This window comes from Squalius cephalus (genome assembly GCF_949319135.1).
Source record: "Squalius cephalus genome assembly, chromosome: 2".
NCBI classification, from domain to species: domain Eukaryota; kingdom Metazoa; phylum Chordata; class Actinopteri; order Cypriniformes; family Leuciscidae; genus Squalius; species Squalius cephalus.
The window spans coordinates 23021007-23039336 of NC_137123.1; the positions used below are offsets into that span (position 1 = coordinate 23021007).

General features: G+C 35.6%; 1 protein-coding gene across 4 annotated transcripts in view; it reads left to right on the forward strand.

Moving 5' to 3' along the window:
* LOC307154645 (uncharacterized protein) overlaps positions 1-18330 on the forward strand; it is a 49188-nt gene that overhangs the window by 17064 nt on the left and 13794 nt on the right. Inside the window, exons 1-2 of one of the 4 annotated variants that reach the window (XM_079864687.1) lie at positions 16422-16520; positions 16753-16877. The exons of 1 other annotated variant lie outside the window; for it this stretch is intronic. In XM_079864687.1, the coding sequence (XP_079720813.1) occupies positions 16838-16877 (40 nt within the window). In that variant the 5' untranslated portion in view covers positions 16422-16520; positions 16753-16837. Of the gene's footprint in view, positions 1-16421; positions 16521-16752; positions 16878-18330 lie in introns of those variants that run through there. 2 more of the 4 variants (XM_079864686.1, XM_079864685.1) reach the window with 2 other exon arrangements.

Genomic DNA, 18330 nt, shown 5'->3' on the forward strand with positions numbered 1-18330 from the left:
TTTAAACAGAAACGGTGATGCGTTGAACACACTGTTCTGATGACACAAGAGTTGCAACTATGGCAGCTGAGAAGGCCATTCTTTGTGTTCTTTGTGAAGAATTTTCGGAGCCTTATGAAGTCGGTATAAATATGTTTTTAATACTACAAAATATGCCCGATGTTACAGTTACTGCACTTGCCGCCCAGAACAAAAGAGAACATCCCAAAAGAGTGAAGGGATTGCTGAAACTGAAATGGAAGCACACATCTTACCTAATTCAGACTAAAACACATCTATTTAGCCTCACATACTGACTTTATTTGTAGTTCATACTGTTTTAATACCCTGTATTTTCTTTCTCATTTTTAGGAAAAGCACTTAATTACCATTGTTTATTTCTATACCAAATGTCATACACTTGCAATGAAGCTAAAAATATAAACAACCACATCATTATGTTGATATCCTATATTTTTACAATAAAACTTACACAAACATGTCTTCTAATATCCTCAGTTGTTGCATCGAACACATTTGTAAATTACTTTCCTTGAACCCATTGTGCGAGTTCACTTTAATACCGCGTGCTTTATATACATGTTGCTGCTGATTGGACTGCAGTTCTGTTTTAGTTTTAGTTTTAGTATAGATTATACAAAAATTTGTCAGATACTTGCGAACACAACAGAATTAAAAAGAAATTGACATATTTCTCACATCACAAAAATGTAAATATAAAAAAAATATATATATATAAATTATATATACATAACAACCCACATAAACATATACATACATATACAGTTCATAGAAAAAAAAAAAAAAAAAAAATACAGATAAAAATATTTAACCACAAAATACATAAATAGTAAATTCATCTTACACAAACAATATATAAAGGGTAAATTAATAGCCATAATATCAAGGAAGCTTACCAAATATATTTTTATACGATTCTATAAATCTATTACTTTTCTTATTATCTATCAGGGTAAGAGAATTGAAAAGTGATTTAAATTCCACTAAAAATAGAGAAAATGATGGTTGAGACCCTAAGAATTTCTGTTTATGGATGAAAAATTTCCCCAGTAAAATAAAAAAGTTAACCACAAGGATTAGAGACTGATCCTTACTATTATCATAGTAACATATTACATCCTTGAGAGAGAAGTTATAAATTATCATGGGGGGATGGAATATGAAAAACTTTAAATCAGACCAGAACTTCTTTGTAGAATCACAATGAAAGAAAAGATGAATAAAAGTTTCATCAGCGCGTCCACAGAAGGAACAGGAGCTATCAACATCCACATATTTGGATATTATAGAATTTACGGGATAAATTTTATGTAAGATTTTAAAATGAATTTCTTTTACCTTGTTGGAAATGCAAAATTTATGCGGTAAAAGCCATGCTTTTTTCCAATTTATATCATCCAGCTGTGAATTCCAGGAAAATTTTCCTCTTGGAACAATCTTGTTTTTACTTTGCAAAATGTGACGAATATATTTATTGTTACATTTTTTATCAAGTAATTTAATGCCGTTCAAAGACAATGTAGGTTGAGCATATGAGGTATTTACTTTATTAAAAAGAACATGACTTCTAATTAGAAGGATCAAACCAGAAGGGATGGCTTTAGTGACCGCGTTGTATTCCTTAAAAGGAATGGGAAAACTGTGCTTTATCATGAAGTTCTCATATGACAGTATGGAGCCATGTTCATCAAACAACGACAAGATATTTACGATATTTCTTTGGAACCACTTTGGATAGAAGAGAGAGGAATTTCTAATAGTTATATCAATATTATTCCATAAGAAAGTTCTGTGAGGAGAAAAATTGTGGACAAAACATAGTTTCCATGCAAGAAGTGACTGCTGATGAAACTTAGATAATGCAACAGGAAGTTTGTTTGGATAGTAATTACATATCAAGACAAAAGAGAGGCCACCAATTTTTTCAAAAATGTAGTTAGGGATAAAAAACCATACAGAATTAGGGTTTGCCAGGCATCTTTTAAGCCAGTTAATTTTAAAAGTATTAACAGTATCAATGAAATTTAAAACTTCAAGACCTCCTTCCGCTCTGCTATTAGATAGCACAGCTTTTTTAAGTTTGTGAGTTTTGTTTCTCCAAATAAAATCAAGGAATAACTTATTAATGTCATTGGCCATGGAATCATTAACAAAAAGAGAAAGTGAAGGGTAAACAAAACGAGACAGACCCTCGGCTTTTGATAAAAGCACTCTACCATATATCGTTAAGTCTCTTTGAAGCCAGAGGTTAAATATATTCTTAGTTTTTTTAATCCTCTCATTAAAGTTCAAATGTTGTCTGGCTGAAAGATTCCTGGATATATAAATACCTAAATATTTCACTACATTCTTTACAGGAACACTTCCTATCGAGGTATCTTCACAATCATGCACAGGCAATAATTCACATTTAGATTAAGCTTTAAACCTGAGGCTGCAGCAAACTGTTCGACTAGTTCAATAGCTTTTGGTAGCTGATCTTTATCTTTAAGGAAAAGTGTTGTGTCATCCGCCAGTAGTGAAATTTTAATTTCCCTATCAAATATGGAGATGCCTTTAAAATCAGAATTGCATACAATGTTCCTGGATAACAACTCAACAACTAAAATAAAAAGAATGGGCGAAATAGGGCAACCTTGTCTAACACCCCGCTTTATATCAAATCTAGGAGATGTGTTGAAATGTACTATTACAGAGCTATTAATTCCTTTATAAAACATATCAATCATCTCTACAAATGCCGTTCCAAAACCAAACAACTTGAGACATTTTATAAGAAAACCATGTTCAATGGTATCGAAGGCTTTATAAAAGTCTAAAAAAAGGATGAAAGCTTTAGAGTGTATTGAGTCTGCATAGTCCAATAGATCTAATACAAGTCTAACATTGTTACTAATATGCCGTCCCTTAATAAAACCTGACTGGGGTTCAGCAACAATATTATCAAGTCCGGTCTTTAATCTGCTTGCAAAAACTAAAGCCAAGATTTTATAATCAATAGTCAATAAAGTAATGGGCCTCCAATTATCTATTAGTAAAACATCTTTATCAGGTTTTGGTATTAAGGAGATAACCCCCTGTTTCATCGTTGTGCTCATTTCTCTCTGACTGATGCATTCTTTATACATGTAAAATAAATTATTTTGAATAAGGTCCCAAAAATGAATATAAAATTCAACTGAAAGGCCATCAATACCGGGTGCTTTCCCTTTTTTCATTGAAAAAAGTGCTGTTTTAATTTCATCCAAAGTAATCTCTGAGTCACAAAGTGTTTTAAAGTCATCCTTAATAGCAGGCACATCCTTCATTAATTTAGAAATGAAATTTTCACATTTGCAATCATCAAATTTGGAAGTGTAAAGGGCACTGTAAAATGAAGAGACAAATTTGGAAATCTCTGTTGTATCTGAACAGTGAGTTCCATTAATATCAAGAACATCCAGTGATTTCCTCCTTCCATTTCTTTTTTCCAGAGCAAAAAAGTAACTGGAGTTGGTTTCTCCCTCTTCCAGCCATTTAGCTCTAGATCTTATAAATGCGCCTTTAGCTAAATCTCTATACATTTGATCTATTTTTAGTTGCATCTCCTTTAACTCCATTTCTTCCTCAGAAGATAAAGTACTTTTAGTTAAAAGGATGTTAATTCTATTAAATAATTCTGATTCTTTTTGATTTCTAAGGAATTTAAGTTCTTTACTTCTCTTAATAGCAACACATCTAGCCATATATTTAAAGTATTCCCATTTTTGCTTGAATTTGCAATTTGTATTATCATTAAATATTTCTTCAATAATTTTTTTAATACTACCATTGAAGTTGACGTCCTGGAGAAGAGAGTTATTGAATTTCCAGTAACCTCTTAAGTTTGCAGTTTCCTGTGAATCACCCAATTTCAGAATAATTTGTTTATGATCTGATAAAGGGGCAGAAGAATGAGACACGTTTTTAAGAAGATGAAGAGCATTTGTTGAAATTAAAAAAAGATCAATTCTAGATTTACACGACAAACTTCTGTTAGACCAAGTAAAATTCAACATATCAGGATTTAAAAAGCGCCATGCATCAGTCAGAGACAAGTCACAACAAAAATTTAAAATCAGATTATTACTTTGTGAAGGTTGGCAAATTTTGGGAGGATACCTGTCTTTTGCATCATCAGCACATTCATTAAAGTCACCTCCTAAAATTAAAAGGGAATTTGAATACTTCTGCAAGAGTTCATTTAATTTTGAGACTATGTGGGAGAAAAGCCCTTTGTTCCGAGAGCGTGAGTTGTGACCATAAACATTGCACACAATAAGGATTGCATTATCCTGCCTAATAACAATAGTTAACCATCTGCCATCATCAGAAGATACCACCTCTAGAATATCTCCTCTAAATCTATGTAGAGAGACCCCCGCTGAGTGATTAGTGCCAAATTCCATTTCCCCATTGCCCTTTCCAAAACGTAATATCCGATTCACTGGAATGTGTTTCTTGAAGTAGAATCAAGTCAGCCTCACTTCTTTTACAAAAAAAAAACAGCTTTCCTTTTAACCGAGTCCCGTATACCCCTGACATTCAATGACATCACAGTAAGAGAATTTAACTTAACATCCATCAAATAAATTAGAAAAAGAAACAGAAAAAAAGACACAAACTAAAACAAACTCTCAACTAACAAGTAACAAGAAATGTAAGAAGTGTTTAAGTAACCGTAGAAGAAGGATTGAAACACAACCATTAACATTATGGTGAACAAATAGCGACTAAGTAAATGTAGGCTATATTAAGGCACCATATGTTTGATTTGGTATAATAAGAAACAAAATTATAAATTGCCTTTAACATAGCCATGTATATACTACTTATATCAACTTAGTTTAATTATACATATAAACTTAAGGTATTACTTTTAAATGTACTAACTCCTTTAGGAGAACATATTGTATAAGGTTCATTAGAGAATTTTAGAACCAAACATTAGGACCAAAAAATCACAAAAAAAAAAACAAAAAAAACAAAACATATTGGCCACTAGCCCATATTTGGGTGAGAACCTTTAATTCGTCTCAGGACAAAAACAAAATACTAATTTCCTTTCCTTATGTTATTTTCTATCCTTTTTTTTTTTTACATACCGACGTTAATGTTTCTTGAACCGAAGGAAGACCCATCATTAGTTCTACAGGTCTGCAGCTCCGATGACAGTATGACCGTTAGAATCACTCTGGGATCACAGGGGATGAGAAGTCATCATACAGATTTCCGTCCATCAAATGTCAGTTCAGAAAGTAGTTAATCAGTGTCTGCGTAGTTGATCTTTTTCCCATCAATTAGAGCGAGTGGGCCAAGGAAAGAAGCTTTTTTCCCCTCCTCTCTTGCTTTTTTAACCAGGGGCCAGAGCTTCTCTCTGGCAATTCTGTCCTCTGGAGACAAAGCCTCAGTAAGCCGCAGTTTTTTGTCACGTAGGAACCTGCTCCCTTTGGCGCTCTTCCAAACAGCATCACGGATGCGGCGGAGTGCAAACAGAATAATGACAGATCTATGGGAACCATCCTGTTTTTTAGGGCCAACACGATGGGCAATGTCGATCCCCTCCTCCAGGTATTCCTGTAGCCCAGGAGCAACCTTTCCAATTACAGTAATCACCACCCTTCTCACATCCTCGTTGGCCTCCTCTTTTAGCCCGTGCAGCTTTAGCGCCCATCTCCAGCTATAACGCTTGCAGTCGGTGACTCCTTCTCTCAGGATTCGGTTTTCTTTTTTCAGATTTTCAATCTCTTGCTTCGTGTTTTTCAGTATTTCTTTATGTTGCTCAACGTCCACCACAAGTTGTTGAACAGTACATGAGAGTTTCTCGATTTGCTTAGAGGTTTCAGTTGTTGTCAGTTTGATGACCGAAATTTTATGGAATGAGTTGTCAATTTTTTTCCCTAGTTCACCACAACTTTTTGCTAAATCTTGAATAGCAGCCAAAATGTCTGCATGGCCATTCTCTTCGCTGTCACCGTTACCATTACTGTGCTCGCGCTTCTTCTTCTTTGTGACAGGTTTCTTAGAGATATGAGGTGAGGTGGAAAGAATGTCACCTGGGTTAACGTCGAGTTTATTCGATACATCTTCTTTACCTGAGTCTTCCATAGAAACTTCTGTGGTACTGACGTTAGAGTTGTCTTCCATTGTTTTCACCCTCTGGCGTGCGTTCCTGTGTTGACAAAACTTTAGACTAGCTTACCGCCAGTTATGACTTTTCCCTTTTGCTGGTTCTTTTTTTTTTTTTTTTAATTATGTAGGCTATATGGTGAGCATATTTTCTCAACACTGCTGCCCCGTAGCACCAAAAATGGTTTCACCTTACTTTCAAGCCATCATTACACCAGTTTCAAGTCAAAGTAATTAGGTTGTGTTGTCAAAAACCTCCAGTTTTCTGACAGAAGAGTTCAAAACAGCCTCCTCAGACCAGCGCCATCTTGGCCCTCCGTGTACCGGTAAATTCTCTTGAACTTGAACGTGCCCCAGCGCTTCCTCTGCAAGTGACGTCACTTGCAATCAACGCATAGTGTGGTTCGTGTCGGATTGAGAACAGCTCCCAGTGTCGTTCAAAAATCGTTTCTGTAAGTATATACATATAAATAAATATATATCGTCGCCGGAAACCTCGTAGGCTATGTCCAAATTTTGTCAATTTATATTTTTTCACAAATCGATGCTATTGGTCAGTCCCCACGTGGTTCTGTTATTTTTACAAATTATTAACCAATCTAAAGTGTTGAAAATAGCTTGAGAGCAAATCTCTTAACTCCATTGGACACTTCAACTGTCTGAGAATCCTCGTAACTCCACCTCTTCTTCACTTCTTTAAGTCGCAACGATTGAGAAATCCTCGTCGAGCAACACGTAAAGCAAGCATTAACTCTAATTTTATCTGTGTTAAACTATGATATGAGTTATTGATGTATTTTAAATGTCTACTTATTACTAGGCTTATTATACGTGTGCATTGAAGTTTTAAAATGTATATAATACTTGAATTGAATTAATGTTTTGGATACCAGCATTAAATTATTGTTTTTATTATTATTTTACTGTGCATGTAAAATACCCCAAGTAGCAAGGTTTTAATTTATGGGAGAAAAAAGGGATAAGTTAATGGCGCCAAGTAAGCCTATCTTTGGATAACTCTGTATGTTTTTTAGACAATAACGAGTGAAAATAGTTAGGTTCGATACATTTGAGTAGGCATGTTTTGTTAAAAATCGATAACTGTAATGCTTCGGTGCAGAAGGAAGCCCGTGAGCCACGAAGGCAAGTTTGCATGTAGATTAGGCTAATTGCTGCCTATTAGACAGCCTAGACACCTCATCATTTTTTGTTGTGCTTCACTTATAGCTCTTAAACCTTTAAAATGGAGTTTAGGAATATGTATGTAACCACAGTCGTTAGCTTTGGTTAAAGGAGAACTCCGGTCAATTTTAACATTGAGCTCATTTTTTTGTACATTTGGAGTGCTGTCAATACAGAGAACAACGACAAAAATCGGTGTTGCCTACACCGAGTTATTATATTTTTAAAATTTGCATCCTGTTGACTTCAATGGGGCAAGTTTTAAACCTGCTTTTAGCCTCTTAACATCCTTGATGTGTCATTACAAGTGCACAGAAAATGTGAGTGATTCCTTCTGAGTGAACACGAGTGAGTCTGACTGCAGTAGATGTGAAAGATATGTATCAAAATGATGTTATTTAAGCCTGTGCAAATACCTGTGTTTACATCCTGTTTTCGGTTGAAGTCCAAAGTAGTCGATTGCCAAGTTCACGCGCATAGGTTTAGTTACCTATGATCACGCGCGTGAACTCGGCAATGGACTACTTTGGACTCCATGAGTTAAAACTTGAACTCTGAGTTGACTTACCCTGAGATGGGAAACTCTGAGTTTTCGGTTACAGAACAGCTGAAATGAGTTAGTTCAATCAACTCTGAGTTGACCTACTCTGAGTTTAGCGCGTGCACCACAACTATAAAAAGCCATTATCAATGGAGCGCAGATATTATGAGTCACCATGGCAACAGCGCCAGGCACAAAGAGGTCTTCATATTTCTCACCAGCAGAGAATATGGAGAGTACGAACATTATTATTATTTTTTAAATATCGGCTGCAGCAGCGAAGGACAGAGTTAGCTAGGGAGAAAATAGTTGCTCGAGTCAATGCGCAAGTTTACATTTTAATTACTGTTATACAGTGATGGGTGTAATTAATTACCAAGTAATCTAAATACTGTAATTGAATTAAAGGGATTACTCTTAATTCTTCTGTAATTTAAAGTTAAATCTGATGTAATTGCATTAGACTATAGAACAATTCTGTATATTTAACATACATTTTTAAAAGGTATATTTTTAATGTAACCTTCTCCCTCTACACACTTTGGTCAATTCAAGAATAATTCATGCAATTGTATATTGTTTATTTGAAAGCATTAAAAGTGCAGTTTCTTGTCTCTCCTTGTATTGTTCAAGTGGTTGAGGTTGATATGGGATTTAGTAATTAGCAATAATTAGACCAATACTTTATAAAGATAGTCATTATTACATTAATCTAATTACACTGTTGAAGATGTCATTTGTAGTTAGTAATACAAGTAACTTACCCAACTGTTATAATATCTGAGGTGAAACTGGAAGAACAGTGTGTTATTCAACCTAATTTTAATTTTCATGTAGGGGTAATCCTGCAGGTATTAGAAGAACATGGCAGCAGCTGAAAATTAAATATAAAAACATAATTCAATCAGGTAAGGCATGAGCATATCATGGGTGCAGGCTACCTTACTTTACAAACATTTGACATATTAAATAACTAAATAGCATCCAGTGTCTAGCAGTGCAGCAGCATTTACGGCTGAGGGAATTCCTGGAGGGACTTCAGAGCCAGTCACTCCTGAAGATCCAAGGGCCTTCATAAAATGTAAGAGGTTTATATATGTGTTATTTTTTATATAGGCTATTTTTGATATTTCCATTTATTTTACTTTGGGTTGAGTTTTTTGTTGGTCCCAATAGATTCTGATGAGGAGAGGCCTACAGAGGTAATGTTAATATTATGTGTCTACACATCAAACAATCTACACATTCAGATTATTTCACATTTTATGTGGAGTAGCCTATAGAATCTAAGTTTAAATCTAAGTATAAACAGGTATTCTTATCTCTCCCTCCGCCCCCAGAGTGTGGAAGAACAGCAGGAGGACGGTCCATCAACTTCTGTTGCACAGATGAACACAGTTCAGTGATTTTCAGTAAATGCCACAGTTTAATTCTGTAGAATTTGTTTAGAACTACATTATGTAACTCTAATCTACTACTGTATTTTCAGTTGCCAGTTAAGGAGTTATATAGACTTCGTCTTATTAATTAAAAAACAAACAAAAAAAAAAAAACAGTAAAAATAGCAATCTTTTATTTATTAATAAAAGATTAATTTTATTAATAAAAATGTACTGAAAGAATGAATGAGGTGTTTAAACACCACTTCCTCTTTAAAAAAGGGGAGGAGACTGAAAGAAACTCTAGGTTTACCGAAGAAAACCTGCTCCCGACCAGGTTAGGTTCACAGAGTAAGTTACCATGGTAACTGACTCTGAGTATAAGTTACCTCTCTTTCAGAAACGGGCTTGACTTACTCTGCTTTCTCAGGTTTAACATACCTCCCATTCTGAAACAGAAAACTCAGAGTTTCCCTCATTTCAGGGTTAACATACTCAGAGTTTTCACTTAACCTCCTTTCTGAAACAGGCCCCTGGTCTCTGAGCGTGCAGGTCTGTAGTAACAATAACTAGGGGGCGTGGCTTTTGCGAACGGTCAAATTGAAAAGGTTTAACTTTTTAAAAAGGCAATAGATGATCGCCGGAGGCATATTTCAGCAATTGTTGAGCCGGCCGATGGTCTTATGATACAATTTAAATACCCAGATGGGAGAATCCTGAAGAGGAGATTCAATGTCTCGCTCTCACGCATCTGAGTTTTCGCTCGTGCATGATTGCGCGTCTATGTTCTTCGAATGGGTGGAGTCAGGGCCAGCGTTGGAAGAAAGAAGGTAGGACCAGAGAATGTCTAATAAGGGGAGAAGTTTCACTCTCAGTAAACTTCCGGCTTCTGAACTGGTTGCAGTTCCACTCTGGCTCCATATGAGGGCGCTCACAGGACGAGTGCAGAATGAATGGAGGTCTATGGCGCTATACACATCAAAATCCACTTTTCTCAGGATATAATTTTTTGTCTAGTAATTTGAATGTTGTATTTGAAAGGAGATGCAAAGAAATTACACATTGCTGGGTGTTAGATTTTTTAGAGTCACTTATTTGCACTTATTACACATCGTACGACCAGAGATACTGCTTTACGGCAATCCTTCACTCGCTCTGGTGCGTTCGCGCTCTGCACTTTCTTTTCACTCGAGGCATCAACAACACAGCTGACACAGGTAAATACACGTGCTAGAAGAGTTTTTGTTTTGTTTGTTTCTGGTCCCGCTTCGGATGCCACAATGCCATCAAGCGGCATCTCTGGTCATAATCAGTCCTTCACTGACCAATCAGCGTTCATTAGCAGAATGCTAGCGTGTTATGGGCAACAACAACTCAACTTGTAAGAAATCGAAAGGACATAAGTACTCGTTCATTCAACTTTCGACCTATAACCCATGTTGAACTTGCAAAACCTACAATCAAATCTGAGATTTCTTAACGGCAATCGGATGAAAGAGACAAATTAGCCGTCTAGCCCCATAGACTCCCATTCATATTGCACTCATGGGCGATCGCCCCCAGTGGAACTCTGGTGGAACTACAACCAAAATTCAGTACAATAGGACTTAATAGGGAGTGGGAAGGCTCTCCGTAGACGGGCTCTGGTAGGACCATTTGAGTTGTGCATTTTCATAATCTGCCGGCCGTTTTGAAAATCCCATACCCTACCTTTAATTATTACTGTGATATTTACTAAGCCACTGAATTATTTTTTACAGTGATAAGCATAAGAATCACTTCGACATTTAGGAAAGTTTTATGTTTGTAGGTTAAGGATAGAACTGTTATACCATAGTAGTACTGTGATAAAGTTTAGAGAAATTGTCACAAATGAAAATGAAATCGGGTGATGCAGGATTTAAAATGAAAACTAGTGATATGTGAAATATGCAACTGTATCTTGTAGAATACACTCTAATAAATAATTTTGTAATTAAAATGTGTGTGTGTAGTTTAAATGTTGTGTTTCATCTAAGGCTGTGATTATACAGTATATAACCATGATTGACTACATGCATAGGGCTCGACTTAGGACAAGATAAGAACAAGCATGAGTGAAGTGCCTTATACTGATTGGTAAAGTGCACTGTGTTTTATACACGTCCATGCTGGACATTCATATTAAATTAGCATTATTTTCCTATGTTTTTACATCATGAAAATCTATATGGCTTTAGTTGTATGTAGGACATCACATATATGACATAATATGATTAAAAATACATTAATATTATGCAATTTATATATGTGGTTTTTGCAGCAAATATGTCCCTTACAATATTCTGTTGGAACATATAAGAATGTAGAATTGATAATAATCCAAGATATTTTAAATGAACAAAGATATTTGTTTGACTGTCTTTCTACCCTCTTTTCCTACCACAATGACCATTTGGCGTTCCTAAAGGCACAGAGGTTTCTGATAGTGATCTAGCAAAATGTTAGTACTTTGGGGGTTGATGAATTGTCACACCTTTAGTACAGTGGTTGAAGTGTAATTATCTGATTGGTCAGTTTGAATGTCTCACAGTTGGGTTTTAGTCACATGGTCAAAGAAAGGATAAAAGAAGATTGAAACTGTTGCTCTGGCTCTTTGATGCTCTGGCTCTCTTCTTCTCTGGGTCCCTTTCTTGGGGGCTCTCTTCTTATTCTTGGGGCTCTCTCCTTTTGCCTCCTCTTCTCTCTCTCTCTCTCTCTCTCAGGTATCATTTTACATGCTGGATTAATGGTATAAGTTATCATCATCTTATACATCTATTTTGTAACTATTTTAAGTGTAACTATAACCATATTTTGTCATTAAACATTTTCAATTACAACTAATGTGCTAACTAGTTTTGATTTGGTATTGACTTTGAAGTGCTACATATTGCAATACAATATCGTCACTCTCTATAGCAACGCTCTCCCACAAATATTAAGCTATTGTAACTGCGCTTATTAAAGAGTGGCAGTGGGTGGTATAGACAAGAAATGTGCAGTTTTCTACCATCTTGCTAATAATGTTTCTTTAGTCATTCGGCAGTTCTTGCAGCTTGCACCACTGCAGGAATTCCACCCTTATAAGAATCACAGGTGTTTTTAGCAAACCTTTTCCATATGGGCACACACATAGATGGTGCAGGTTGATGGGTCCTTAACGCAAGCTGATGATATTTACAGCATTAACATACTTGGCATAAGCTGGTTCATGTCGCATCTGCAGCCAATGAGCTTGCTGCTCAACATTTAAATGGCTAGTTAATATTCACTAGCAGTTTGCAGCATGCTTTCAGAGTTTGTCTAAAACCCTCCAACTTCCCCAGCTCCACCTGTATAAATCTGCTATGGGTAATTGATATGTGCTATTTGTGCAGCGGCAGTGTCTTACATAGTCACAGCAGTGTTTTGGCATATGTATTGGTCGTAGAAAGTACCTGTGTACTTGCTCTGAAGCAACATTCCACCAACACCAAATACATAAACATTGTCATATCCATCACCATGCTGAAAATCTTCAGAGAGTTGTCATAATAGAAATGTCATTGTTGCTTTTATGAGTCATCCAAAGGCATATCAGGAATGTCTCATACATATCTTGTTGGGAGAGTAAGAATTACAATTAGAGAGCTCTCTAATTGAATCTTTACTAGTAAAAATATGAATTAAAGATATGTATAATTGCAGAGCTCTGTAATTGAATTAAAGAGCTCTGCAATTGCATTCTTACTAGTAACAACTGAATTAGAGAGCTCTCCAATTGGAATTGTTACTAGTAATAATTGGATTAGAGAGCTCTCTATTTAAATTGTTACTAGTAAGAATTGAATTAAAGAGCTCTGCAATTGCATTCTTACTAGTAACAATTCAATTGTAGAGCTCTCTAATTGTAATTCTTACTAGTAACAATTCAGTTATACTATGGCAAGCCGTTTTAGCTTAAATTGTACCCAGCGTTACTCGTCGTAATTGCATTTTTACTAGTAAGAATTCAATTAGAGAGCTCTCTAATTCAACTAGTAAGAATTACAATTACAGAGCTCTCTAATTCAATTATTACTAGTAAGAATTACAATTACAGAGCTCTCTAATTCAGTTCTTACTAGTAACAATTCAAATTAGAGAGCTCTACAAATGATTTTTTACTAGTCATAATGTCTCCATTGACTTCCATTCATTTTTAATTATGGAGCTGTACAATTGAACTGTTACTAGTAAGAATTACAATTAGAGAGCTCTACAATTGAATTGTTACTAGTAAGAATGCAATTGCAGAGCTCTTTAATTCAATTCTTACTAGTAACAATTTAAATAGAGAGCTCTCTAATCCTATTATTACTAGTAACAATTCCAATTGGAGAGCTCTCTAATTCAGTTGTTACTTGTAAGAATGCAATTGCAGAGCTCTTTAATTCAGTTACAGAGCTCTGCAATTATACATATCTTTAATTCGTATTTTTACTAGTAAAAATTCAATTAGAGAGCTTTGTAATTGCATTCTTACTAGTAATAATTTAATTAGAGAGCTCTCTAATTGTAATTGTTACTAGTAATAATTGAATTAGAGAGCTCTCTAATTGTAATTCTTACTAGTAACAATTCAAATGTAGAGCTCTCTAATTGTAATTCTTACTAGTAACAATTCAGTTGTAGAGCTCTCTAACTGTAATTCTTACTAGTAACAATTCAATTGTAGAGCTCTGTAATTAAAAATGAATGGAACTCAATGGAGACATATGACTAGTAAAAATTCATTTGTAGAGCTCTCTAATTGGAATTGTTACTAGTAAGAATTGAATTAGAGAGCTCTGTAATTGTAATTCTTACTAGTAATAATTGAATTAGAGAGCTCTGTAATTGTAATTCTTACTAGTAATAATTGAATTAGAGAGCTCTCTAATTGTAATTGCTACTAGTAAGAATTGAATTGTAGAGCTCTCTAATTGAATTCTTACTAGTAAAAATGCATTTACGACGAGTAACGCTGGGTACAATTTAAGCTAAAACGGCTTGCCATATTTATCTACCGTGAGACACAAAAGCCGTTTTCTCCTATAGACCCATAATACACTAAAACACAACATAAATTCTCAAAAGACATCAATTTTATTAGCTTGATGTAATCCAAATCTTTAGAATCCATACGTTTGCAAGAAACAGATCCAAATTCAGCCCTTTATCCAGTGATCTTCATCTTCATTTCTCAGCAGAGACCGTAAACGTCAAATCCCGCGCTCGTGGTGAATTCAAATTCAAAAATTGCGCCCGAAGCGTTACGACATGTTTTACGGCAGTGATATCAAACGCTTATTGGCTCTCGCATGCTTCGTCACAGATTGCGACATGCCGTGTTTAAGTTGGTGGTGTAGGCTACTACATTTGAAATGGAGAAGCGCGCGCGCCTTCACAGAGAGAACAGCGAACCGAAATCGGATTAACATTTTCATGGATTAATAACTTAAATTCTGCTCTGTAACGTTACCTCATACAAAACTATTATATACTGCCAGAGAGGACTGCGACACATCGTCATGTGAACGACTTTTGGTACCGGTTTTGACATTTTCTCAATAAATACATTATTGTGATTAACTTATACGTGTCTGTCTGTTGTCTTTCTTTATAACTTAATTGTAGCCTAATGTAGTTTTAAGAAATTGTTAGGTTTAGGGGTAGGGGTAGGATTGGTGGCTCAAACTATCTTTTAATGCTATATTGTTAATAAAACTGTCATTTCCCTATACATATATGTCCATTAACAGTTACGTTTTATCCTTTTAATATAGGGTATGTTTAGGTGTGGGAGTAACGTTAGGGTTAAGGGATCTTACATTTCTAATCTATAAAATGGTAAAAGGGAAATTATACAGATATCTTTATGATATGAAATATTCGTAAATAGTTTACGTTTTTTAGCTGAAAAAACATAATAATGTTACGTTTAAAGTAAACGTTGCAGATACGTCCATATTATACGTTTCAGCATGTATCCAAAAGTACGTTTTCTATCTTTGAATATTACGTATTAATAACTACGTATTAACAATGAGACCAGGCTGCAGGCTCAGCTTCCTCCTACTTTCACTCACTCCTACGAGAAGCCTACGAGCAGTCAATGAGCAGTTCCATTCTCATACACAGTTCCATGCTGGTGGAATGCTCTCACCACCCTCATCTGGAATGCAGAATGCCTGACAACATTCAAAAGACTACTGAAAACCCATCTCTTCCGTGAGCACTTAACCTCACAATTAAAAAAAAAAAAAAACAATTCTTTCCTTTTCCTTTAATCCTCCCTTATCAGGCTTATGCTACTCTGAACAATGCATGAACTTCGTATTTTGAGCACTTCTTGCGTTGTTTTTGCCTCTTCACGATGACTTGCTTAATTTAGTCCTAAATTGTAAGTCGCTTTGGACAAAAGCGTCTGCTTAATGACTAAATGTAAATGTAGAGTATTGACCAATGTGCTGTACAATAACAAAATTCACCATATAAAAAACAGCAAAAGGCACAGACAAAAACACCAAGAAACAAACAATACAGCAATGAACAACTCAGACTAGAAAAGAAGATGCGCCTTCAAACGTCATTTAAACATATTTAAAGTTGGGCCCAGTCTGTGAAGCGGTAGATTATTCCAACACTTCAGTGCAACTACTGTGAATGCCTGATCAAGCTTTACAGAGCACGTATCACCTTCTCAAAATCACTAAAAGAGAAAGAAATGGCTTTACTTTCTCCATTAATCGTATATGGAAGTGTTTTTTGCGAACACATTGGATATGAATTTTGAATGAATTTTATGGGGGAAAATGTTACTTCAGAAAGATTAACTTCAGTCAAGGATGTTGAAGTACATATTTCCACATGAATAATGTACAGTTTTACTAAGTGATGATGGCACAGAGTAATTAAATAATGCCATAATTGGTCGAAAACAGACCATGCAAGATGTAGGCAGGCTAGTGTCATCATGTACCGTCACATACCACGAAACAAAGCTATTATTTTGATACAGCTGTTCATCAAGTTTGTCAACCAACTCCCAACTGAACTCTCATTGGTCCATTCTTCAGAAGAAGAAAAAACGGTCTCCCTTTAAATGCCCTCTCACCTGTCTGCTGTGCTCTGTTAGAGGTGACCATTTAACGGATGACAGGAACCTTCCTTGAAAAGCTTGCTATACGGAATAACCTGGATTGCCCATTTCACCCAATCTTTAAAAAGTAAGTAGAATTTTTTTTTTTTCAAATACAAACATTATTATGTAAGTGTGCACTTATGTAAATCTTAACGCACCCTTGAAAGGAGTGGGTAGAATATATTATGTTTTATATATATATAAAAAAAACTTGGTAAATATAACTGCATTTGTTTGTTGCTTATTCAGCTCTTGATACTTTTTGAAATTGTTATATCAAGATCACCTGCCCTGTGGATTTTTTCTCTCTATTCAAGGTTGCATGAAGAAATGCTTGATTTTGAACTTCGGCTCATACTTCTATGCTTCATTTTTTAGGCGTATTGCTAAAAGAAGATCACAATGGAGTGGAGGATTATTGTAGCTGTTTTGTGTCTAATTGGTAAGGATCTAGTAGTGATATTACTGTACATTCCAAATAATTCTGTATCATTGCACTTGAATTACAAAAGACAGGGCTTATCAGAAACCAAAATGTTAAATAAAATCATTATAACCACAAGAAAGGTTAGTGAAAAAGAAAGTAACATGCTGTATATCATAATTCAAGTCAAGTCACCTTCATTTATATAGCGCTTTTAACAATATAGATTGTTTCAAAGCAGCTTTACTGATAATAGGACATTAAAGTAAAAGAGATTGTTTTGGCTTTACAGCAGCTCTAGAATAATGTTATTGTCCAGCTAAAGTTAGTTTATTATTATTCAGTTCCGTTGCAAAGATCATTAGTTATTAACTTACACGACACCGTACAGAAAACCCTAAAGCCTTGGTTATACTTTCGCCTGGCTCCGCAGCGCGAGTCTCCGCAGACTGCGCGCGCACCTCCGCAAACGGACGAGGCGTTTATACTTGACGCGCTCGCCGTTGTACTATTCTTTGAAACGACAGGGGGCGACTCGAGTAATTGTCCTCTAAACCATCAGGAATCTACGGTGGCCCAGTAGTGCACAACACAACGAAATTTAAAAAGCAAACATAAGTTCACTTCACAACACAACGAAATGAATCCACAACACAACGGAAACAAGCCACAACACAACGGAAAATCTACAACACAACGAAATAAAGCCACAACACAACGGAAATAAGCCACAACACAACGGAAAATCTACAACACAACGAAATAAAGCCACAACACAACGGAAATAAGCCACAACACAACGGAAAATCTACAACACAACGAAATAAAGCCACAACACAACGGAAATTCTCCCGACCACTAGAGGGCTCTCGGAGCGCGATAAAGTTAGTTTTCCTTGCCATTGTTCTATAGAGTCAGCAGTCTTAATCAGTGGCGTGCACAGGGGGGGGGGGGGGCTCAAGCCCCTGCCCCTTTTGTCTCAAAATGTATTGTGCCCCTCTCTGATAAATGTAAATAATTATTATTATTAAAATAAATATTATAATAAATAACAATACACTTATACACCATTGCCACGAACAATAATAATACAAACAAATATTAAATATTATTTTTTTGGCGGAAGCATTTGGCGGAGGTGAAGTGGCAGTAGGCGGAGTTCTTTTTTTCAGCGCTATGTACGCAGCAGTTCGCCGCGAGTCTTCAAACTGCACGGGCAGCAGGTAATATTAAGCTAATACGGAAAAGTTACATTTATCCTACCATGCTACTGTAAAAGTTGCGGCAGCATGTGAGTTATGCTTAACAATCATAAAAGTATTACTCAATTTCAGCCGCATTCTGAGTCTGACAATGTCATTCGTTTTTGTCCAGGCCATAGCAAGTGTTCTTAGCTTGGGGAAATACATCTAGTGAAAGGAAATTTCATGACCAAGGAAAAGTCCATGTCCAGCTCTAAATTGTAAGGAAT